We start from the raw sequence: 20,092 nt of genomic DNA, 5'->3' as shown, positions 1-20,092 counted from the left end.
AAATTTAAAATAACGATCATGGGAACAAAAGAAAACTACTAATAGCTCTTATGTATATATCAATCAAATTGGTTTAATCAACCACGCGAAATATTTCATCTACATATCCAGATTCCACCCACCAAAGATTCAATTATTGATAAGAATGCACCAACATTTAATAGAAAATAAAATACACGTAGGTAAACTCATACAGAATTATGTTTAGTCATTTTCATTGTGCCCTTCATTTCATTGAAACTGTATAACTGGTGCACAATAGAATTTCTGTCTGTAACTCTACCAAAATTCACGATCAACATTTTTTAATAGGTTAATCATTTGTCTAGAGACGTAGAGCTGCATTAGTGTCAACATAAACAAGTTTAAAATTCGTATCATGCATTAGAATGTTGTTGGGCCCAACAATTTTAATAATATACTTACTCATAAATTTAGTTCGGAAAATATATATTCATAAAACTATGATATTAAGCTAAACAGAAAAAAATCCATGTATACTAAATTATATATAATCTTATTATAAATCTATTCATAAGAATCATTGTTTTAACCTTTTATGAATCCGTGTTTGTGTGATTCAATAGATTTTTACTACCTTTTTTCCACCAATTTAGTTAAATAGTTTTCCTTTTTTCACATGTGAGATGAATGAAATAATAATAATACCCTTGAATAATTACTTACGTATTAAAAGCGAGTTGCCATTTGTTTGGTCAAGAAAGATTTTAAGCAAATATTTGAAAAAGCAAAAATAAGGAAAGTCTGAAGATACTACCAAAATTCAAAAAGGAAAACGAGTTTCTTTTTCTTCGGCGCAGAATAGCAAACAAGTCTCCGCGTTTCCTCTTTTCCTCTCCCTTATTTAACGCATTCATCTCTCTTCGTCTTCAACCTCATAACAAAATCTCTCACCACTTCTCTCTCTCTCTAAAAGACATTAATTCCCAAACCTAAACAAACCTTTTGTTTGGAACAGCATATGTCTCAGAGACCTCAAGTTCCTCATTCTTCCTCAATTGCTTTCTGTCTCCATTCTCATCTCCTAATCTCCAGTGAGATTAGCTCTAATTCCAACTGGTGAAAAATCAAAAAATCTAACCTCTTTATTTCTCTCTCTCTAAAAATCAATCCTTTTTAGCTCTCTCTCTCTCGTCAGATTTTCCCGGAAAGCAAAGATCTTTCTGATTTTTAGATTTCCGATTTCAAAAAAGAAAAAAATGGGTCTCAAGGGTTTCGCCGAAGGAGGAATCGCATCAATCGTAGCGGGTTGTTCGACCCACCCGCTCGATCTAATCAAGGTCCGAATGCAACTCCAAGGCGAATCAGCTTCAATTCAGACAAATCTCCGACCTGCGCTTGCTTTCCAGACTTCCTCCGCCGTCCACGCGCCTCCACCACCACCGCGCGTGGGTATAATCGGCGTCGGATCTCGTATCATCCAAAAAGAAGGCATGCGTGCTCTGTTCTCCGGCGTCTCCGCCACCGTTCTCCGTCAAACTCTGTATTCAACGACTCGCATGGGTTTATACGACATTCTCAAGACCAGATGGACCGACCCGGAAACAAAGACGATACCTTTATCCAAAAAACTCGCCGCCGGATTCATCGCCGGAGGAATCGGAGCCGCCGTGGGAAACCCTGCAGATGTAGCGATGGTGAGAATGCAAGCCGACGGTCGTCTACCGATTGTCGATCGGAGAAACTACAAAAGCGTTTTGGACGCGATCGCGCAGATGGTTCGCGGCGAAGGCGTTACGTCTCTGTGGAGAGGATCGTCGATGACGATAAACAGAGCAATGCTCGTGACGGCGTCGCAGTTGGCGACTTACGATTCGGTGAAAGAGACGATTTTGGAGAAAGGGTTGATGAAGGATGGGCTTGTGACTCACGTGGCGTCGAGTTTCGCGGCGGGGTTTGTGGCGTCGGTGGCGTCGAATCCGGTGGATGTGATTAAGACGAGAGTGATGAATATGAAGGTGGAGGCGGGTAAAACGCCGCCGTATAAAGGAGCTTTGGATTGTGCGTTGAAGACGGTGAAAGCTGAAGGAGTCTTTGCTTTATACAAAGGGTTTGTGCCTACGGTTACGAGACAAGCTCCGTTCACGGTGATTTTGTTTGTCACTCTTGAACAAGTTAAAAAGGTCTTTAAAGACTTTGACTTTTGAGAAAAGATGATGGTGGCGATAATTGGCTTAAACAAAATAAGTTTGTTCTATTTTCTTTTGATTAATCGAGTAGTTTAACTCTAAAAGTTTTTATTTTGTTTTTCATTTATTGAATAGATCGATCATATGAAATTGGGTGTCATGAGAAGAAAGATGAGAACAGTTTGTTTTGATTCGATTTGCAAGGGAGGGATATTTACTCAATCAAATATTTGGTAGAATCATTTATGTTAGTTTTGAACTATGTCATAATTCTTTTCTTTTCTTTTTCATAAAATCTTTTACTCCAATCAAAGATGAATCTTTGTGAAGGTTGAAAATCTTGTGTTATTTATTACTCGTCATCAATGTTCGAGAAATCACTAAGCTGCCTAATTCTAATTTCTAATGACTAAAAGTAGGCTGAAAAAAAGTCTTAACTACTAAATGTGATAAAAAAAAAAAATTACCCGATATTATTAGAAGGTAGACAAAACTTATAGTTATAAACCGCGTCGCCTGCATTTTGCCAAATTCCCGGTACAGCCTAAATCCACCGCATAAGGTGTAATCGCTAGATATGCGTATTCTTTACAATTTGAATTTTTTACAATTCTTCTTTTAACCAACTTTTTACCATTCAAAGACGAATCTTCACAATATTGAAAACCAAGTATTAGTGGATGACAATATGATATTGTTTTTGATAGCTATTAAAAAATGAAGTCTAATTCTTCTACTTAGTAGTTGCAATAATCATATAGACGACAATATCAATGGTCTATTTAACAGTTATGTTGATGTGAATTGAAAAGCTCTGTCAATGTTCAAATAATCATATAAATTAATTTTGAGAACTTTTCCTAAATATATATTCCATTAATATCAGAGATCAATAATTGAGCTTTCATCAAGTTGTAGACAATGAAATCTTCATAAACGTTAACATTATAACAAGTCAAACCCAAAAGTCTATAAAAAAACAAAACGAGAACCGGTGCAATCTTTCCACGTGTTTACTGATGCTTTAGTTTTACACATTCGTTAAGATGTCGAATCTATACAACATCATCATTTAAACCGCGTCTACGAGAACGAAGTTTCCACTGCCACACGTTTACGACTCAAACGTAATTCTCTTTTCAAGTCATCAGCATCAGATTCCATCATCATTTGTTGCGTTGATATGGATTGTTCTCTACTTTACGGACACGAGATTCTTTCAACAACCAGCTATATTTAAATTTCGCTTATATTTTCAGGTAACTTCTTCTGTAAAAAAAAAGGGTCTTCTCGTAGCAAAAAGTATTCAGAAGATGATACTTGAGAAGGGTTCATCCACTACGTACAAGCTAAGAAGTTATATTCTTCATCTTTTTGATGGAGTATATTTATAGTGCGAGATCTGTTAACAAAGAATAAGAATGGCTTTGCGATCGATGTTTAATATATCGGTGTTAAATGATTTTTGGCTTCTAGATGTGAACCTTTGTGCAGCTAAACTTAAAGGTGAATCATTTGATCAAATACAATACCGATCACAAGAATTTTTTAATCAAAAAGACGTTCAATTATTTTGGGATGGTTTATGCCTTTATGGTTAGCCAAACATGTAAGCCAAATTATATTTTATGTCATCATACGTAATCCGGTAAATATGCAATAAAATCAAATTACTGACTTACCCAAGCTATGGCAAAAAAAAAAAAAAAAACTACAATCTGAATATTAAAGAGCTCTACTAGCTCAAAATTTGAGGTCTTTTGAAGTTAAAACATTTTATGTGGCAAATTGTTTCAGGTTATTGGCACTTGGCAGTGAACACAAAATTAGTTTATAAAAATTTTGTTTTGTTCGAAATTGTAGAAGTTGAAATTGTGGCGTTGAGGAGAAACGATTAATCATGTAATTTTGAAAATTTCACTTTCATTTCAAACGCGGATACAATGATAGTTTTCCAACATGAACAATTTACACAAATATGGATCATTTCTTTTGGAGTCACAAATATAAGAGTTCTTAATAGTGACATAAATTGTTACTCGTGTTTGAATGTTTTGAATGTTACGGAGAAAAAGGAAAGATAAATTTCTCCTGGTAAGCGCAGAACATCTCTTAGAGAACCAAAACTCTATTACACATTTTAATACGTTCTAATCACTGCGCGAACTAGAACAAGTCCAAATATACAATTTCAATATCCAACGCATGCAAATTTGAAACATCTTCAGTTCATATGAATAAGAGGTGTTAATAATATATGGGCTCACGCGGTCCGTTTAAAATTTGATGTCCATTATATTTGTACCAAATACTGAATATCTCAACATTCACTCAAACTTGGTTGAAGAGGAAACCAAAAAAATTGGATTTATTTACATATCATTCAATTTGCGTTTTCCTCAATTAGGGAAAATATAAACGAAAAAAAAAAAAAACCATTTTCACAATTCATGGTTGCTTACACTTGTGATTATCATCCAGTAAAAATAAAATTTCTTTCGTTTTTTTTGTTTTCCCACAGTTTTCAATTGATAACGTAGAGAGCGGTTCATGGAAGGTGTTGTGTTTGGTTAATGTGAATCCTGGAAGTATAATATTGACTCTTCTCGAAATTTAAAAGCAAAATTAAGTGTTCTTGAATTCACAATACAAAAACTGTTAAAAACGCATTCAGTCTTCTCGGGTCGACGTTAAGTACACATCAATACTTTCAAAACATCATGGTAACAAATTTCACATCAATGCAACCAAAAAACGAAAAAAAAGGACAGAGAAATAAAACCTTTTAGCAGAATTGAAAGAAAATAAAATGGTTGCTCAGCTAACCGCTCAGGTTCGACATTTTGTCGACCGTTCATTAAGCGTTTAAAACGCTTTCAATTAATCATAAAGGTATCATCATTGCAACCATAAGTGAGAAAATTTCCATATAACTTCTTCCATATTGAACCAAAAACCACGAGATTAAGCACTAACCAGGAGCAATCTAACATTCCCTAAAGATAAAGACATCATCTGAAACATCTAAAGATTCCTTTATGTTTGTTTATAAGAAAAACGAATGCAAATCAAGGGTTTCTAACAGAAGACGATTGAAGAAAATGAAAAATTATAAACCAAGAACCAGAGAGAGATAATTAGGTTTTTCAATTCTTGCCGGATCTCAATATGAAACTCTTCCGTGCATAAGATGAATTATATATACAGAGGAAGATACTAGGGTTTTAGCTAATGGGCTATTAGCTAGTTAATTATTGGGCTTCCTTAAGGCCCTGATGGAATTTTTGGGCTGTGATTAGATTGAATCTTATTGATCAAAATTCATGTCGGAAATTGTGGGGCACAAATTTTTTTTTCAAATCAGACAACACCTAATTATAGTGATATAAGTGTACCATTGCGATGCAAATGCATTTAGTATAAATGCGGTATTGTGGTTAGTTTGGTAAATGCTGTCATATTTTTTTCCAAAAATTAGTTGAAGTGGTCGACTTCTTACTCGTTTTTATTACATATTTATAAAACTCAAAGTTGTCGATATATTTTTGATATAATTGTTTGCAGTTAAGTATAGAGATGATATACAGGTTCCAGCCCAGAAGGTTAGGCGAACACCTCAGACTATCGTTTTTTGAGTTTTTTTTATGAACCACCTAATTAGTTTTAAGTTAATAAGTTATCAATGTGGCTGTAATAACAAAATAAATAAATTATTAGACGTTCAAAAGAATAAGAAAAAGAAGAAAATCGATTCCATCAACTAAAGAAAATGTATTCAGAAAATCAACTGAAACATAATAGATAAATCAAAAAATGCAAAACATCTGAAACTAAAAACCAAAAATGACAACTACACTCCATTACAACCGACGAAATATAACAATTTAAGGAAAAATGCAAAAGGAAGGTATTTTTTAAAATAGCGTTTTGTTTTCTTTTTTTGGATTTTCTAATTTTTTTTCAAATATGTTGTATTTTTTTTCAGAAATGCACAAAACTTGAATTTATACAAGATAATGTTTTTTTTCTAGCGCCGAAACTCACTTAGAAATAACGAAACTGTTGAATCACTTGTTGAGATGACATGTTCATCATCAGAACATCAGAAGCAAGCAAACAGTTCTAATATGTTTGTGTTTTTTTAACATTTTGCAGAAATGGCTGATGAGTGTAATGCACTATTGCTTCGACAATATGCATCAATGACTTGATCATTTAAAATGAAGATAAATGGCTATGGCTATTCATGCATTCGTTGTCATCTTTGGACTTGAGACTCGGATATTTACGTGGGCATGCTCATAAGCTTGTACTCAAGGATGGCGAATAATGAAGCCACCACCTTTCTCCTATTTGAAAGGCTGGAAAAGAAGGGGTTGTACGCATGGACAAATGTGATGTTCCTTTATGCCACATGCGTTCTGGAAACGGCGATCACTTTTTTTGTTAAGATGGAGAGGACAAAGATCAAGCCGACCCTCACAATTTTCTGAGCATTGCTCTATGCGCATGCTCAGTGCAATACCCCTATGGAGTAAGCCTTCAACATGTTGGAGAGATGAGGGAGTATGGGTTAAAGCCTGATGTTACCCACTTTGGGTGTTTCGTTAATAAATTGGCAAAGAGCAGTGATGAGATCAAAGACGTCATCACACTTTTCAGTCAAATGAATTGTATGTCTGACCAAATATGTGGAATGATATTCGGAAGATGCGCAAACCTTCTTCCGCAAGATATGGACTCTGCACAGAAGATGCTTGAGATAGTTGTTTGCCACGAAGGGGAGGGGGAGAAGAGTTACCTTGTAGAATACCCTATCTACGAGAGTCTTCAAAGGGGCGGTATGCAGTGGTTAACATGTGTGAAGTGTGGACCACGCTGCTCTGGGATGAGTGGTATTTGTGCGTAATCATGCTTTGAACGACTTTGTTATTCTACTATGTGTATTTTTTCGGATTGTTTGTTGCTTCTAGTTGAAACAAAGGATCTAACGTTTCAGTTTATGGCTAAGTTGCTTTTTGTTTAATTTTTTTTGCTTAATGTCTACAGAAAAACATTTAAAATAAAGAATGTTCAATATATGAATACTATTAACAATAGAGATCATGTGTAACGACTTAGAGGTTGTCTTTAACGATCCATAAGTCTCGAATAACAATCCAGAGATCGTCTTTGCGATCTAGGGATCACATGTAACGATTTAAAAATTGTCTTTGATGATCCGTAGGTCCCGAGTAACGATTCAGAGATCGTCTTTACGATATAAGAGTCATGAATAATGACCTAGAGATCATATATGACGATCAGATAGTCCTGAATAACGATCCAGAGTTCGTCTTTGACGATCCGGAGGTCTCGAATGACGATCCAAATATCGTCCCCGCGTTCAATAGGTTTCATAAGTGAAAGTTAATCGGCGGTTCCATAAGTAGTCATAAGACAATGAGAAGACTGGGCATCATAAAGAAATAAGTGAAACGTGATGCATACTTTTTTTATCGCCTAAAATCTAGTCTCAAACTCTGGGTAGATGATTTTTACGCTGAACTTAATTTGCTGACATGGCATCTTAAACAAAAAGGTTAGAATAGCTACTTTCATTTAGTATATATATATATACTGTATATATATCATTAATAAATTCATCTTAAGAAGGAGATGGGAATTACAATGGTGGATTTAAGGCCAAAACAACGGGAAACAATCGGAACTTGCGATTCATTGCTTATGACTTAGGTGTTGATTGGTTCATCCGCTATCATCCGCAAACGCAGCGTTTGCGGTTGGTAGCGGTTAATGGCGTTTTATCACAATCATAAAAATCGCTGCAAACCGCTCTGTATCGTTTTATACTGGTGAAATCCAAAAGCTGCTTCCCGCCAGCGTTTGCGGTTGCGGGCGGTAGCGGTTGAGTAAAAAAATAAAAATAAATAAATTTACGCTAGAAAAAAAAGATCACATTAAAAATAATTATAAAATCCTAACCCTACTAATCTTCTCTTAAATATATATAAACTCTAACCTCTCACTTTTTTTATCAAGTTCTAGTCTATAATCATGGTTTTCCATATCAGTTGAAGAAAATTAAGATACAAACATTAGTGCCATAATACTTTAGTTTAATTTATTTATATTAATTGTTATGTTTCCACATTTAAATTTAAAGTAAGAAATTATAAATATGCATCTTATTAATTACAAAATTAGTTTGTTATAATTCTTGTTTTTTTTTCTTCAGAAAGTTACATGATCAAACGAGATGACATGTGCGTTATTTCAACGGATCATTGTGGAAAAACAAAATCAAGATAAATATCCTAGATTTTTGAGTGCACTCCAGAATGAACGTATTTTGAAGAATACTAATGTGCATTTTGGAGTTGATTTGAGTTGGGATCGTGTAAAAAATCGATTAGATCAATTGAAAAAATTTTACATCATGCATAAGAAAAATCCAGAAGATCCACGTATTGGAGCAAATTTTTTCCACTCTGTTACATTATTAGACACAACTTTGAGTGATGTTCCCAATAATTGAAATAAAATATATTATAATAAAATTTCTTAATTTTTAAAATAATTATTTAATATTTATTTATAATTTATTAATTATTTTAAACTATTGCTTTTGATATTAATCATAATAATATAGTTTTTCTGTTTGTTTTATAATTATATATGATGTTTATTTTTGTATTTTTATGTTTAACCGCTAAAACAATCGCTGGTTTGCCAGTCAAAATTGTCCCGCAAACAGATCCGCCTTAAAAAATTTAACCAGTCATGCAAACCGCTGAATAATGCTCAAAACCGCAACCGTCCGCTTCCGCAAACTCCTGCACTCGTAACCACAACCGCTGCGTTTAAACCAGTCAAGCCCTTAGCCAGAGTTGGACTATAAGCCTAGTTGACAAAACTAGGTGTGTGAGCAATTCCGGTCGATTTACTCAATTTGAAATTAGTCGAGTCTTATTTACTTGGTTGATAAAAAATGTGGTTTAATTTTTGAGTTTCAAACAAAAGATTTAGGTCTTTAACAGGTGGATACGGTGCTAGAGGGAAAATGTAAGTATAGAATGGGAGTAATTTTGAGTAGTATAGGTAAAAGCCAGCTAAGAGATTAATATTGGCAAGTAATCATCATTGCTAAATAAGTCGTATGGTATATGCTTAGATCACAAAAATCCAAAGACTTACCACCAATGTAGAATACTTACAGGCTACAGCTTTCAAACCATTTATAGTTACCAAAATGTTAATGTGCCAACATTAAAAACTAATTTAAAAGTTTGGCCCTTTTTCTGTGTTTGTTTATATAAACTCCATAACAAAAAAACAATTTTCCTCACGGATTATTTGGAATAAGTGTGAATGTGTGATTCGTACGTACTCAAAGGGTAACGTCATCCAATTTGTAGTGAAGGGGACAAAGGTCAAGCACATCTCCTCCATTATACATATTTCCACGGTTCAAACTTGGAATTCATGGTATGGTATATGATATAAAATAAATTGATAAATTTATAATTTATTCTAACCTCTAATTTTAAAATTAAATCCAACTCATTGCAATTGGTGAAGTCATTTGGTTTGTTGTTTGATCAAATGTAAATTAATGTTTCTACATCAAATTTAAGAATTTAATCCTAGAGAATGTGAATTATTACAGATTTGTGGAGGCAAGTTGATTGGAAGTCCATTCGTTGCATCGTGGTGCAATGTGATGCAGTCAGAGTGCAGAGAAAAAATGTCCATCATATATATTTGTAGAGTGTGTAAAATTGTCTGTCGTTGAGTTTTTTTTTCTGGAATATTTCGCTTAAGTTAAAAATAATATATGAGATTAGATTCGCTGATCGTAAAATATATGATCATCATCTACTATAGGTTTAAATAATATATTTTAGTAGTGTATCAGAAGATATGTAATAGGAGCTTCTCTTCTCTTCAACATGTAGTGAATTTCTGAATTTAACTTCTTTTTCACTTTGTTGGAAAAGATATGATATCATCACAGGTTTAATTAAGTGTATACCGATTTGGTTATATGCCTAATTGATTCAAGAGTTAATTGGTGATAACCGGGTTGGTTGTTGAGCTGGTTAGCGTAAGGTGAGCCGGTTCTTCTCTATCTAGATGAGAGGATAAGGTTAGTCTGTTAGTTAGATCTAGATAACACTGAGAGAGTGAGAGTCGAGAGCTGGAGAGATCTGAGAGGTGTTCTTGAGTCTTTGTTGTATCGTCTTCTCGGGAAAACTCTCTGTACAAGTTGTTATCTAGTGGAATCATTTGCTTGTGCCATCAAGCTCCAGGGACGTAGCTTCCGATTTGGAAGTGAACCCTGGGTAAACAAATCTTGTGTGTGATTCATATTCTTTCTGCGATCTTCTTCATTCTACTTTCTTTAGAGCAAATCGAAGGCCAAAGATTTGAGCACGATATACTACAAGTGGTATCAGATCCAGATTCGCTTGAATCCATGGGGAAACCACTGTCGAATGCTCGCATCGAAGTAGCGGTGTTCGATGGACAAGGCGACTTCTCGATGTGGAAGAAAAGAATACTTGCACATCTATCGATACTCGGATTGAAGGGTGCGTTGATGGAAACAACACCAGAATCGAGTTCTGGTACTGAAGAAATCACAATAAAGAGTGATGAAAAGGAGGACTTCAAAGCAAGACAGCTCAAGGCGGAAGCAGATCGGGCAAAAGCTGAGGCGGATCGTCTTGCGAAGGCAGAGATGGCGATGGATATTTTGACTCTAAATCTTGGAGATCACGTCCTGAGGAAGCTAGATGCGTGTCAGTGCACAACCACTGCATCAGTATGGTCAACTCTGGAAAGGTTGTATCTCTCCAAAACTCTTCCTAATCGAATTCATCTACAGCATAGATTCTATACGTTAAAGATGGTAGAATCTAAGACTATAGATCAGAACATAGATGATTTCTTGAAATTAGTTGCGGATCTAGGTAATGTGAACGTTTCTGTTTCTGATGAAGTGCAGGCAATCATGCTGCTGAGCTCCTTACCATCTCAGGACAATCAGCTCAAAGAAACACTGAAGTACGGACGAGATACTTTGTCTTTAGAAGAAGTTAAAAATTCCGCGAAGTCAAAGGAGATAGAGTTGCTGGAGTCCAAGACCTCTAGCACGTCACAAGGAGCAGGCGAAGCACATATGGCACAAGGGAGGTCAGAGAAACGTGAAGGATTCAACAGAAGGAACAGAAATAAATCTCGATCTAGATCCAGCTCCAGAGTTACTTGCTGGTACTGCAAGAAGGAGGGACACATCAAGAAAGATTGCTATGCTCGAAAGAGGAAGATGAAGACTGAATCAGGAGAAGCAGCTGTAATGGTAGATAAACTGCAAGAGATAGATGCCTTGTCTATCTCTGACCAATCACCAAAGGATCAATGGGTGATCGATTCAGGGTGCTCCTACCATATGACGTCAAGACGAGATTGGTTTGAGGAGATAACTGAGAGTGTTGGTGGTTAAGTGCTGTTAGCTGATGATCGAGCAGTCGCGGTACAAGGGATAGGCACAGTCAAAATCAACACTACTGGAGGAAACATCAAGCGGCTGATTAATGTCAGGTATGTCCCGAATCTTAAAAGAAATTTGATTTCAGTATCTACTCTTGACTTGCAGGGATTTAAGCAAGAAGGTGGAGGAGGCAAGGTCAAGTTCTACAAGGATGGAAAACTGGGTCTTCAAGGGACATTAAAGGGAAGTCTGTACTTACTTGATGGAGTCACAGTCACTGGAGAATCAAATGCAGCTGTTGAGAAAGACGAAACAGCCTTATGGCACGGTCGTCTGGATCACACCAGTATGAAGAACCTGAAGGCGTTAGTTGAGAAGGGAGTTCTTGATAAGAAGAAAATTACCGAAATGGAGTTCTGTGAGAACTATGTTATGGGCAAGAGTAAAAGACTGAGTTTCAGTGTAGGGAAACATAACACTGAGGAGGTCTTAAAGTATGTCCATTCAGATCTCTGGGGGTCTCCGAACGTTCAACTATCACTCTCGAAGAAGCAGTATTTTCTATCAGTGATCGATGACCATTCAAGAAAAGTCTGGGTTTATTTTTTAGGGACAAAGGATGAAGCGTTCAGCAAGTTATGTGAATGGAAAATTCTGGTTGAAAATCAGTCAAGTAAGAATGTGAAATGTCTAAGAACAGACAACGGCTTAGAGTTCTGCAACTCAGCCTTTGATAATTTTTGCAAGGAGCATGAGATAGAAAGACATAGGACCTGTTCATACACTCCACAGCCAAATGGAGTTGCTGAACGTATGAACAGGACTATTATGGAGAAGGTGCGGTGACTTCTAAATGAGTCAGGGCTTGAAGAAAAGTTTTGGGCAGAAGCGGTAGCTACTTCTGTGTATGTCATCAATAGGAATCCGTCATCTGCAAATGATTTCAACATTCCTAAGGAAATTTGGCTGGGAAGAGTTCCAGGGTATCGACACTTAAGGAAATTTGGTTCGGTGGTATACATTCATGTGGATCAAGGGAAGCTGAAGCCTAGAACCCTAAAAGGGGTCTTCATTGGATATCCAACTGGCGTGAAGGGATATAAAGTTTGGCTCATAGATGAAAGAAGTGTGTGATCAGTAGAAATGCTGTGTTCACCGAGAACGTGATGTATAAGGACTTAATGAAGAACATTAAATCAAATGAGTCACCTGGGAATAACGAAGCTACTGGAAAGAACCAGGTTCTTATTAGATTTACAGAGGATTCTGTAGGTTCTAGTACTACTGACGAAGAGAATCTAGAACAAGGTGGAGTCATCGAAGCTCAGTCAGATGATGTAGAAGACTCTAGAAGTGAACAAGTGGATCTGACTAACTACCAACTTGCCAGAGATCGTGAACGTTGAGTTATTGTTAAACCAGCAAGGTTCAATGATGACAGTGAAGTTCCTTTTGCTCTCTCCGTAGCTGAAGAAATAGAGTCAGAGGAACCGAGAGACTATTTTGAAGCTCAGGAAAGTAAAAACTGGGATAAATGGAAGGAGGCCTGTGATGAAGAGATGAGATCGCTGAGTAAGAACAAGACGTGGACTCTCAGTGATCTTCCAGAAGGTCAAAAGTTGATAGGGTGCAAATGGGTGTTCAAGTTGAAGCCTGGAATACCTGGTGTTGAGAAGCGTAGGTACAAGGCTAGACTGGTAGCCAAAGGTTATTCTCAGAGAGAGGGTATAGACTACCAGGAAATTTTCTCACCAGTTGTGAAGCATGTCTCTATAAGGCTGATGTTGTCTATTGTTGTCGACCTGGACTTAGAACTAGAGCAACTAGACGTAAAACAGCTTTTCTGCATGGAAGCATAGAGGAAGACATCTATATGGAACAACCAATTGGGTATGAAGTAAAGGGAAAGAATAATAAGGTGTGTCATCTTCAAAAGTCCTTGTATGGACTGAAACTAGCCCCCAGACAGTGGAACAAATGCTTTGATCAATTCATGATCAAGCATGGGTTCGTCAAAAGTGATTTCGATATGTGCATATACATTAAAATGCTGGAGAATGAGGTATATGTCTACTTACTCTTATACGTTGATGACATGCTGGTTGTGTCTAAGAGTATGGTCGAAATAGAAAAGGTTAAGAGACTTTTGAATACTGAGTTTGAAATGAAAGACTTAGGAGCAGCTAAGCGAATCTTGGGGATGAATATAGTAAGAGATAGAAAAGGTGGAGTCCTTACTTTATCTCAGTCAAACTACATCAGGAAAGTCCTTCAAGTGTTCAGGATGGATGAAGCAAAGTCAGTCATTACTCCTATAGGATCACACTTTAAACTAGCAGCTCTAAAGGATGGTGAAGAAAGCTCTGGTGAGGTACCTTATTGCAATGCGGTTGGAAGTATCATGTATGCCATGATAGGAACAAGGCCAGATGTTGCTTTTGCTATAGGGTTGGTAAGTCGTTTTATGAGTAATCCTGGTAAAGTACATTGGACGGCAGTTCAGTGGATACTGAAGTATTTGAAAGGGTCTCAGGATAAGGGTCTAGTGTTTAAGAAAGGCACAGGAGATATGAAGATTGTTGGTTACTCAGATTCAGATTTCGCAGGTGATTTGGACAAAAGAAGATCTACTTCTGGTTACGTGTTTACTGCAGGAGGAAACACCGTGAGTTGGAAATTAAGTCTTCAGCATATTGTTGCGTTGTCGACTACCGAGGCAGAGTATATAGCTTTGACAGAGGCCATAAAGGAAGGAATATGGCTTCGGGGTTTGGCAGAAGAGTTAGGTTTTAAGCAAGACATCGTGAATGTTCACTGTGACTCGCAGAGTGCAATTTGTCTTGCCAAAAACAATGTTTTTCATGAGCGGACCAAGCACATGGCTGTGAAGATGAATTTTGTCAGAGATACAGTGGAACAAAGAGAAGTAGTAGTAGAGAAGATTCATACTTCGAAGAATCCAGCTGACATTCTTACGAAGGTGATACCAGTACAAAAGTTTGAGCAGGCTTTAGCTATGCTCAGAGTAGCCAGGTGCTGAGAGAATGGCTACGCTTGACGTCATAAGATACAGACATAAAACTGTGTTGATATCAAGGTGGAGATTGTTGGAAAAGATATGATATCATCATAGGTTTAATTAAGTGTATACCGGTTTGGTTATATGCCTAATTGATTCAGGAGTTAATTGGTGATAACCAAGTTGGTTGTTGAGCTGGTTAGCTTAAGGTGAGTCGGTTCTTCTCTATCTAGATGAGAGGATAAGGTTAGTCTGTTAGTTAGATCTGGATAACATTGAGAGAGTGAGAGTCGAGAGCTGGAGAGATCTGAGAGGTGTTCTTGAGTCTTTGTTGTATCGTCTTCTCGGGAAAACTCTCTGTACAAGTTGTTATCTAGTGGAATCATTTGCTTGTGCCGTCAAGCTCTAGGGACATAGCTTCCGATTTGGAAGTGAACCCTGGGTAAACAAATCTTGTGTGTGATTCATATTCTTTCTGCGATCTTCTTCATTCTACTTTCTTTAGTGCGTATCAATTAGATAAGTGAGCAAATCGAAGGTCAAGGATTTGAGCACGATATACTACACACTTACTATGTACTAGGAGCTTCTCTTCCACTTGTTTGTCTCCGCTTTCTCTTCTTTATTTTTCTCCTTAATCTTCTCTGCCCAATTGACAAATCGAAAAAGGATGTGATACGTGATCCAAAATCTTGATATGGGATCGACCCATTTTAATGCTAGGCGGATTCAACTTGTTAAAACTATTCAACCATTTCATCGGCAAATATTTTTTAAATCAGAGTTAAACTTGTCAAGTGATCAAAGTGTATGAGAGAAACACAAGCTGAAAATGATATGATCCATCAAATTGTTTGGACATTTTTAATGTGGCTATGTCCAAACATTGATAGATATGGACTTATGGTTAAAGAGAGAATAAAAAACCAAAACAAATGTTTAGTGGCACACGATTCACCTAAACTAAATTATGTGATGCTATTAATCAGCTTAAATCGAATTACACACGACACAAACTGAGTTGCTTAAGTTAAGGTGCACATGTTTAAGGTAATTCATCCTACAGTCTTAAATTTAGCCTAAACATTATTTTATTTTTCAGAAATAATATTATACATAATGATTTTTATTTGATTGTATTTTCCAAAATTCTCTTAATGTATATTCTGTGTATTCCATTTTCGACTCTAGGGAGTGGACTACTCTCCCCTCTCTACCCTAAAACACATTCACCCACTTCCTCTGCATAAACCTCTCTCTCTCTTTTCCTCTCTTCTCTCTTCTCTCTCTCTCCACTGAAAATCGCAGCTCTGGAGACATAACTTCCTCAGAAACCTCCCTACTTGATGACTTTTGCTTCTTGAGTTTTCACTTTATTGTCCGAACGCTCTGAAACTTTTGAGCCCCCATTAACGATAAAGAGACTACTAAAAACACACAAAAAACAAAACAAAAAATCAAACCCATGGAAGATAATCTCGCTTGTGGAGAAACCAGCGATTCATGGATCATTGACAACGACGATGAAATCAACTGTGGCGGCGGATTTATGAGCGATAACCATGAACTTTTTAGTAAAGACGATAACTTTGACGGCAACGGATCAATTCCGATGATGGGTGGTTCCCCATCGTCGTCGAGAGAAGACAGAATCAAAGAGATGTTGGAGAGAGAGATTGAGTTTTTGCCCGGAACTGGCTATCTCAAGAGATTGCGTTCTGTGGATTCGGAGTTGCGTGTTAGAAACCAAGCTCTGGATTGGATTTTGAAGGTTTGAGATTTTTTTTCTTTTGATTATATATCAAAAATCTCAAATCTGGTTTGGTCTCTTTTTGTTTTTTGTTTTGATTGATTTTGAGTTTCTTCTCTTGGCCAGTTGATAGATCATTCATATTGGGGTTTTAAAAGAGGCTCCTGATTATTATTATTATCCTCAGATGTATTGAAATGGAAAAAACTCAGTTTTGAGATCAGTTGGATCTTCTTAATAGATTGATGTTTTGATCTATTTGAGTAACTGATGTTCTGTCTTTAATGCCAAATTGTTTATTGTCTGAAACAGGTTTGTGCTCATTACAATTTTGGACCTTTATGCATATATCTATCCATGAACTACTTGGATCGGTTCTTATCATCCTATGAATTGCCAGTAAGTTGATTCATCTTCTTGTCTCTGTTTGGTTCTTCGAATATCCGAGACAATTTTCACTAAATCGTGTATGTATGTGTGTGTTTTGATTGCATAGAAAGACAAGGCTTGGGCTGTGCAGTTGCTAGCTGTCTCTTGCTTATCATTAGCAGCTAAAATGGAAGAATCAGATGTGCCTCAAACTCTTGATTTACAGGTGCAACACACATTTAGTCCTTAAACAAGCACAATCTTACGAACACAATCGAAATATCCGAAGTTTTGCTAATGGTTGTGATGAGCAGGTGGGAGATCCCAGCTTTGTTTTCGAGGCCAAAACAATAAAAAGGATGGAACTTTTGGTACTCAACACATTGAAATGGAGATTGCAAGCTCTAACTCCATTCTCCTTCATTGATTATTTCATTTACAAGATCAGCGGTCACGTATCAGAGAAGACGATCTATAGATCGTCACAATTCATCTTGAACACCACTAAAGGTGCGTCTTTTATTGATCGAAAGCAAGCTCTATAATGTTCTTTCCTTGTTACTTGCTCTCTATTTTGAGGAAGGCTTTGATGTGGTTTTTTATGTTTGAAAAAAAATTGAATGCAGCAATTGAATTCTTAGACTTCAGGCCTTCTGAGATAGCTGCAGCAGCGGCAGTGTCTGTTTCCATTTCAGGAGAAATAAAGTGCATTGATGACGAAAAGGCCATGTCTAATCTCACATATGTTAAGCAGGTAAAACCCATCTAATATTATTAGCAAAAGAAGCAAACTTTCACATTAACATTTGGTATGAAAGCGCATAAACCAAATTGCTGTTTCAAGAACACACATTTGATCAAGAACGCATATTTGATCAAAGCGTTGGAATTTGATCAGTGGATCATTGTTCTTCTTTAAGCAGGAGAGAGTGGAGAGATGTTTGAATCTGATGAGAAATCTCACTGAGGAGAGTGTGCCGGGAACTAGATTATCACCGGAGCAGCCGCGATTAGTGGCAAGAGTGGTACCGGAGAGTCCTGTTGGAGTGTTGGAAGCAACATGTTTGAGCTATAAGAGTGAGGAGAGAACAGTTGAGTCATGTACAAATTCCTCACAGAGTAGTCCAGACAACAACAACAACACTAGCAACAAGAGGAGGAGAAAACAATGAGAGAGAGAGAAAAAAAAGAGTCATCATACGTTGCTTTTTCAACTTCAATCCATAAGGGTCATGAACATTTGAGGTTCTTTTTTTTAAGTTTTGGTTTATTCCTTGTTTTACATAAATATTCTTTTTTCTTTCTTTGATTTCTCATCTTCAATCAGAAAATTGGATTGAAAATGAGAGTTTTGTGAGAGAGAAAAAAGAAAAAAAAAAACAAATAAAGAGGGGTCTTTTGAAGGCGGCAAAATTAATAAGTCATTATTGAAGATGATGAGAGACATATCCCTAGGTTCATGTTCTTGCTCCAAGGAACTTCTTTTGTTTTTGTTTTCGCTACATAAAATCAGAGATATAAGAAAATAAGAAGTAGAAAGATAATCCATTTTCTTTATGATTTTGTTTATGGTATTCAAATGTGACCTTGAATTTAAATTTCACAATTACAAAATCTTGTCTGCCACCTTATTCACCTGGTTGCTACTCAAAAACAAGAAGTATATATAGTGTATACTTCTCCTTGAAAGAAATGGTACTATTTACCTGGTTGATACTCAAACTGGCTAATATTCACATAGAACCAAAAAAAAAAAATCAGAATGTTAATGTTTTATTTTTTCTGGTTTGAAGAAATAATATAATTGGTTTGAAGGAGAAATGCATGTTTTGGGGATTGGGGAAGGGAAAGCCATAATGGGCCCTGAAAAGAGGACTTAGTGGGCCCACTTCTTTTTGTTTTGACTATGCGACCGGTCAACATCTCTCTCTCCTCGTGTTCAGAAACTCGAATAATAATCTCTGAGCATAAGAAACCTTGGGAATCTACTGCTTCTCTTCTGTTACTTTATTATATTTTTTTACTACCTTTCTTTTGTTCTTTCCTTTTTCACATATTCGCCTAAGCTATATATTAATATATTATATATATATTCTTTGCAGCTTAATATTAAATAGGTTAACGTGATGACCACCAATTACGTACGTCTTCCAAGTACATATATAACGAAATGTTTAGTACGTAGTAGATTCTAATTTCCAATATTTTGATTTAAGTAGTGATTGGCTTTATTTGAACTGGTAATGATCATAATATGATTTTAACAAATGAAGATAAATCTGATTTATTTTCTATTAACATTTTGAATCTTAGATCGAGATGAGCATCTTCTTGGGTGTTTCAAAGTATATATATGCATGTTTGTATGTAAAATTTAATTTCTTCACTTACTTCCATTAGGACAACTTTGAGGCTATATTATACTACTGTATTAGAAATGTTAATTATTTTATTTTCCTGACATTTTGGCTAGTAGCTCCATTTTCTTCCACTTGTTGCTCGTACATTACAGGTCGATTCTTACCAAATGGTTACATAGAGTTAATGAAATCAATAAACTAGTAATAACTTTGATGTTTCCAAAAAAATAGTAATAACAAGTCTCGCGAGATTAGTAAAAAATTTACTCCACCAACTTGAATTTTTCTACTAATATTTTAGCTAAATGTTTTGATTATATGAACATGGTTTTTAGAAAACCATAATTTGTGGGTCAGTTTTAATGTTTCAGTTTCAGTAGTCAAGATCAAAGAAAGTGATCAAACAACACCTTAAACAATACTAACATGACACGATATTCATTTAGCGATAATGAGTAGCGTTAACAATCAACGATAACAACTAAATACTATGTTTTATTGTTAATTTCACAACCAACAACTAAATGTTATTGTTCAAAAAAAGAAAAACAACTAAATCTTATTTGTTTATAGTCGTTGAACCAAGAAGCCAACAACAAATTTATGTGATAAGTTTTAACAACCAATGACAAAAAAATTTGATAGTTAATGATTTAAACATTTAAATGTTTTGAACTAATGACTTGTTGCTGAAATCTGTAGGTATCACAGCGACTGCAAATTAACAAAATTTTATCATAATTATCGTTGTTACTAGAGACTGTGAAACAAACATGATTTAATTATTAGTCACCATTTTTATAGTTAACTGACTACAAAACGAATATGATCATAATTTCATGTTGGTTTCACAAAAAATCATTGGAAAAAATAAGTTCACAATATTATAAAGTACAAAAACTTATGAATTGGACCAACCAAAATAGTTGGTTGAACTAAATTTGTACA

General features: G+C 35.9%; 2 protein-coding genes and 1 non-coding gene across 3 annotated transcripts; 2 read left to right on the top strand and 1 right to left on the bottom strand.

Annotated features, from left to right (window-relative positions):
• The first annotated feature begins 893 nt into the window (after positions 1 to 893).
• LOC18021721 (mitochondrial uncoupling protein 5) lies at positions 894 to 2,479 on the top strand. Its single transcript, XM_024158317.1, has one exon. It carries the CDS (start codon positions 1,221 to 1,223, stop codon positions 2,166 to 2,168), a length of 948 nt encoding a protein of 315 aa, XP_024014085.1. The 5' UTR covers positions 894 to 1,220; the 3' UTR covers positions 2,169 to 2,479.
• Positions 2,480 to 4,963: 2,484 nt separating this feature from the next.
• LOC112088277 lies at positions 4,964 to 5,057 on the bottom strand. The gene has a single exon (XR_002900442.1). It is a non-coding gene; the product is annotated as a small nucleolar RNA snoR128 (small nucleolar RNA).
• Positions 5,058 to 15,865: 10,808 nt separating this feature from the next.
• LOC18021722 (cyclin-D2-1) lies at positions 15,866 to 18,197 on the top strand. The gene is made up of 6 exons (XM_024158554.1): positions 15,866 to 16,436; positions 16,728 to 16,814; positions 16,912 to 17,010; positions 17,099 to 17,294; positions 17,411 to 17,538; positions 17,708 to 18,197. Exons 1-6 carry the CDS (start codon positions 16,131 to 16,133, stop codon positions 17,954 to 17,956), a joined length of 1,065 nt encoding a protein of 354 aa, XP_024014322.1. The 5' UTR covers positions 15,866 to 16,130; the 3' UTR covers positions 17,957 to 18,197.
• The last annotated feature ends 1,895 nt before the right edge of the window (positions 18,198 to 20,092 follow it).

Source organism: Eutrema salsugineum, unplaced genomic scaffold (genome assembly GCF_000478725.1).
Source record: "Eutrema salsugineum unplaced genomic scaffold, Eutsalg1_0 scaffold_15, whole genome shotgun sequence".
NCBI classification, from domain to species: domain Eukaryota; kingdom Viridiplantae; phylum Streptophyta; class Magnoliopsida; order Brassicales; family Brassicaceae; genus Eutrema; species Eutrema salsugineum.
This window is presented reverse-complemented; position numbering and strand designations above follow the sequence as displayed.

Bases quoted from the DNA above. Each gene is read 5' to 3' on its own strand.
- LOC18021722 (XM_024158554.1), top strand. From the start codon at position 16,131: ATGGAAGATAATCTCGCTTGTGGAGAAACCAGCGATTCATGGATCATT. The intron at 17,011-17,098 runs GTGCAACACACA...TGTGATGAGCAG, and splicing joins CTCAAACTCTTGATTTACAG to GTGGGAGATCCCAGCTTTGT. The intron at 17,539-17,707 runs GTAAAACCCATC...TTCTTTAAGCAG, and splicing joins ATCTCACATATGTTAAGCAG to GAGAGAGTGGAGAGATGTTT.
- LOC18021721 (XM_024158317.1), top strand. From the start codon at position 1,221: ATGGGTCTCAAGGGTTTCGCCGAAGGAGGAATCGCATCAATCGTAGCG.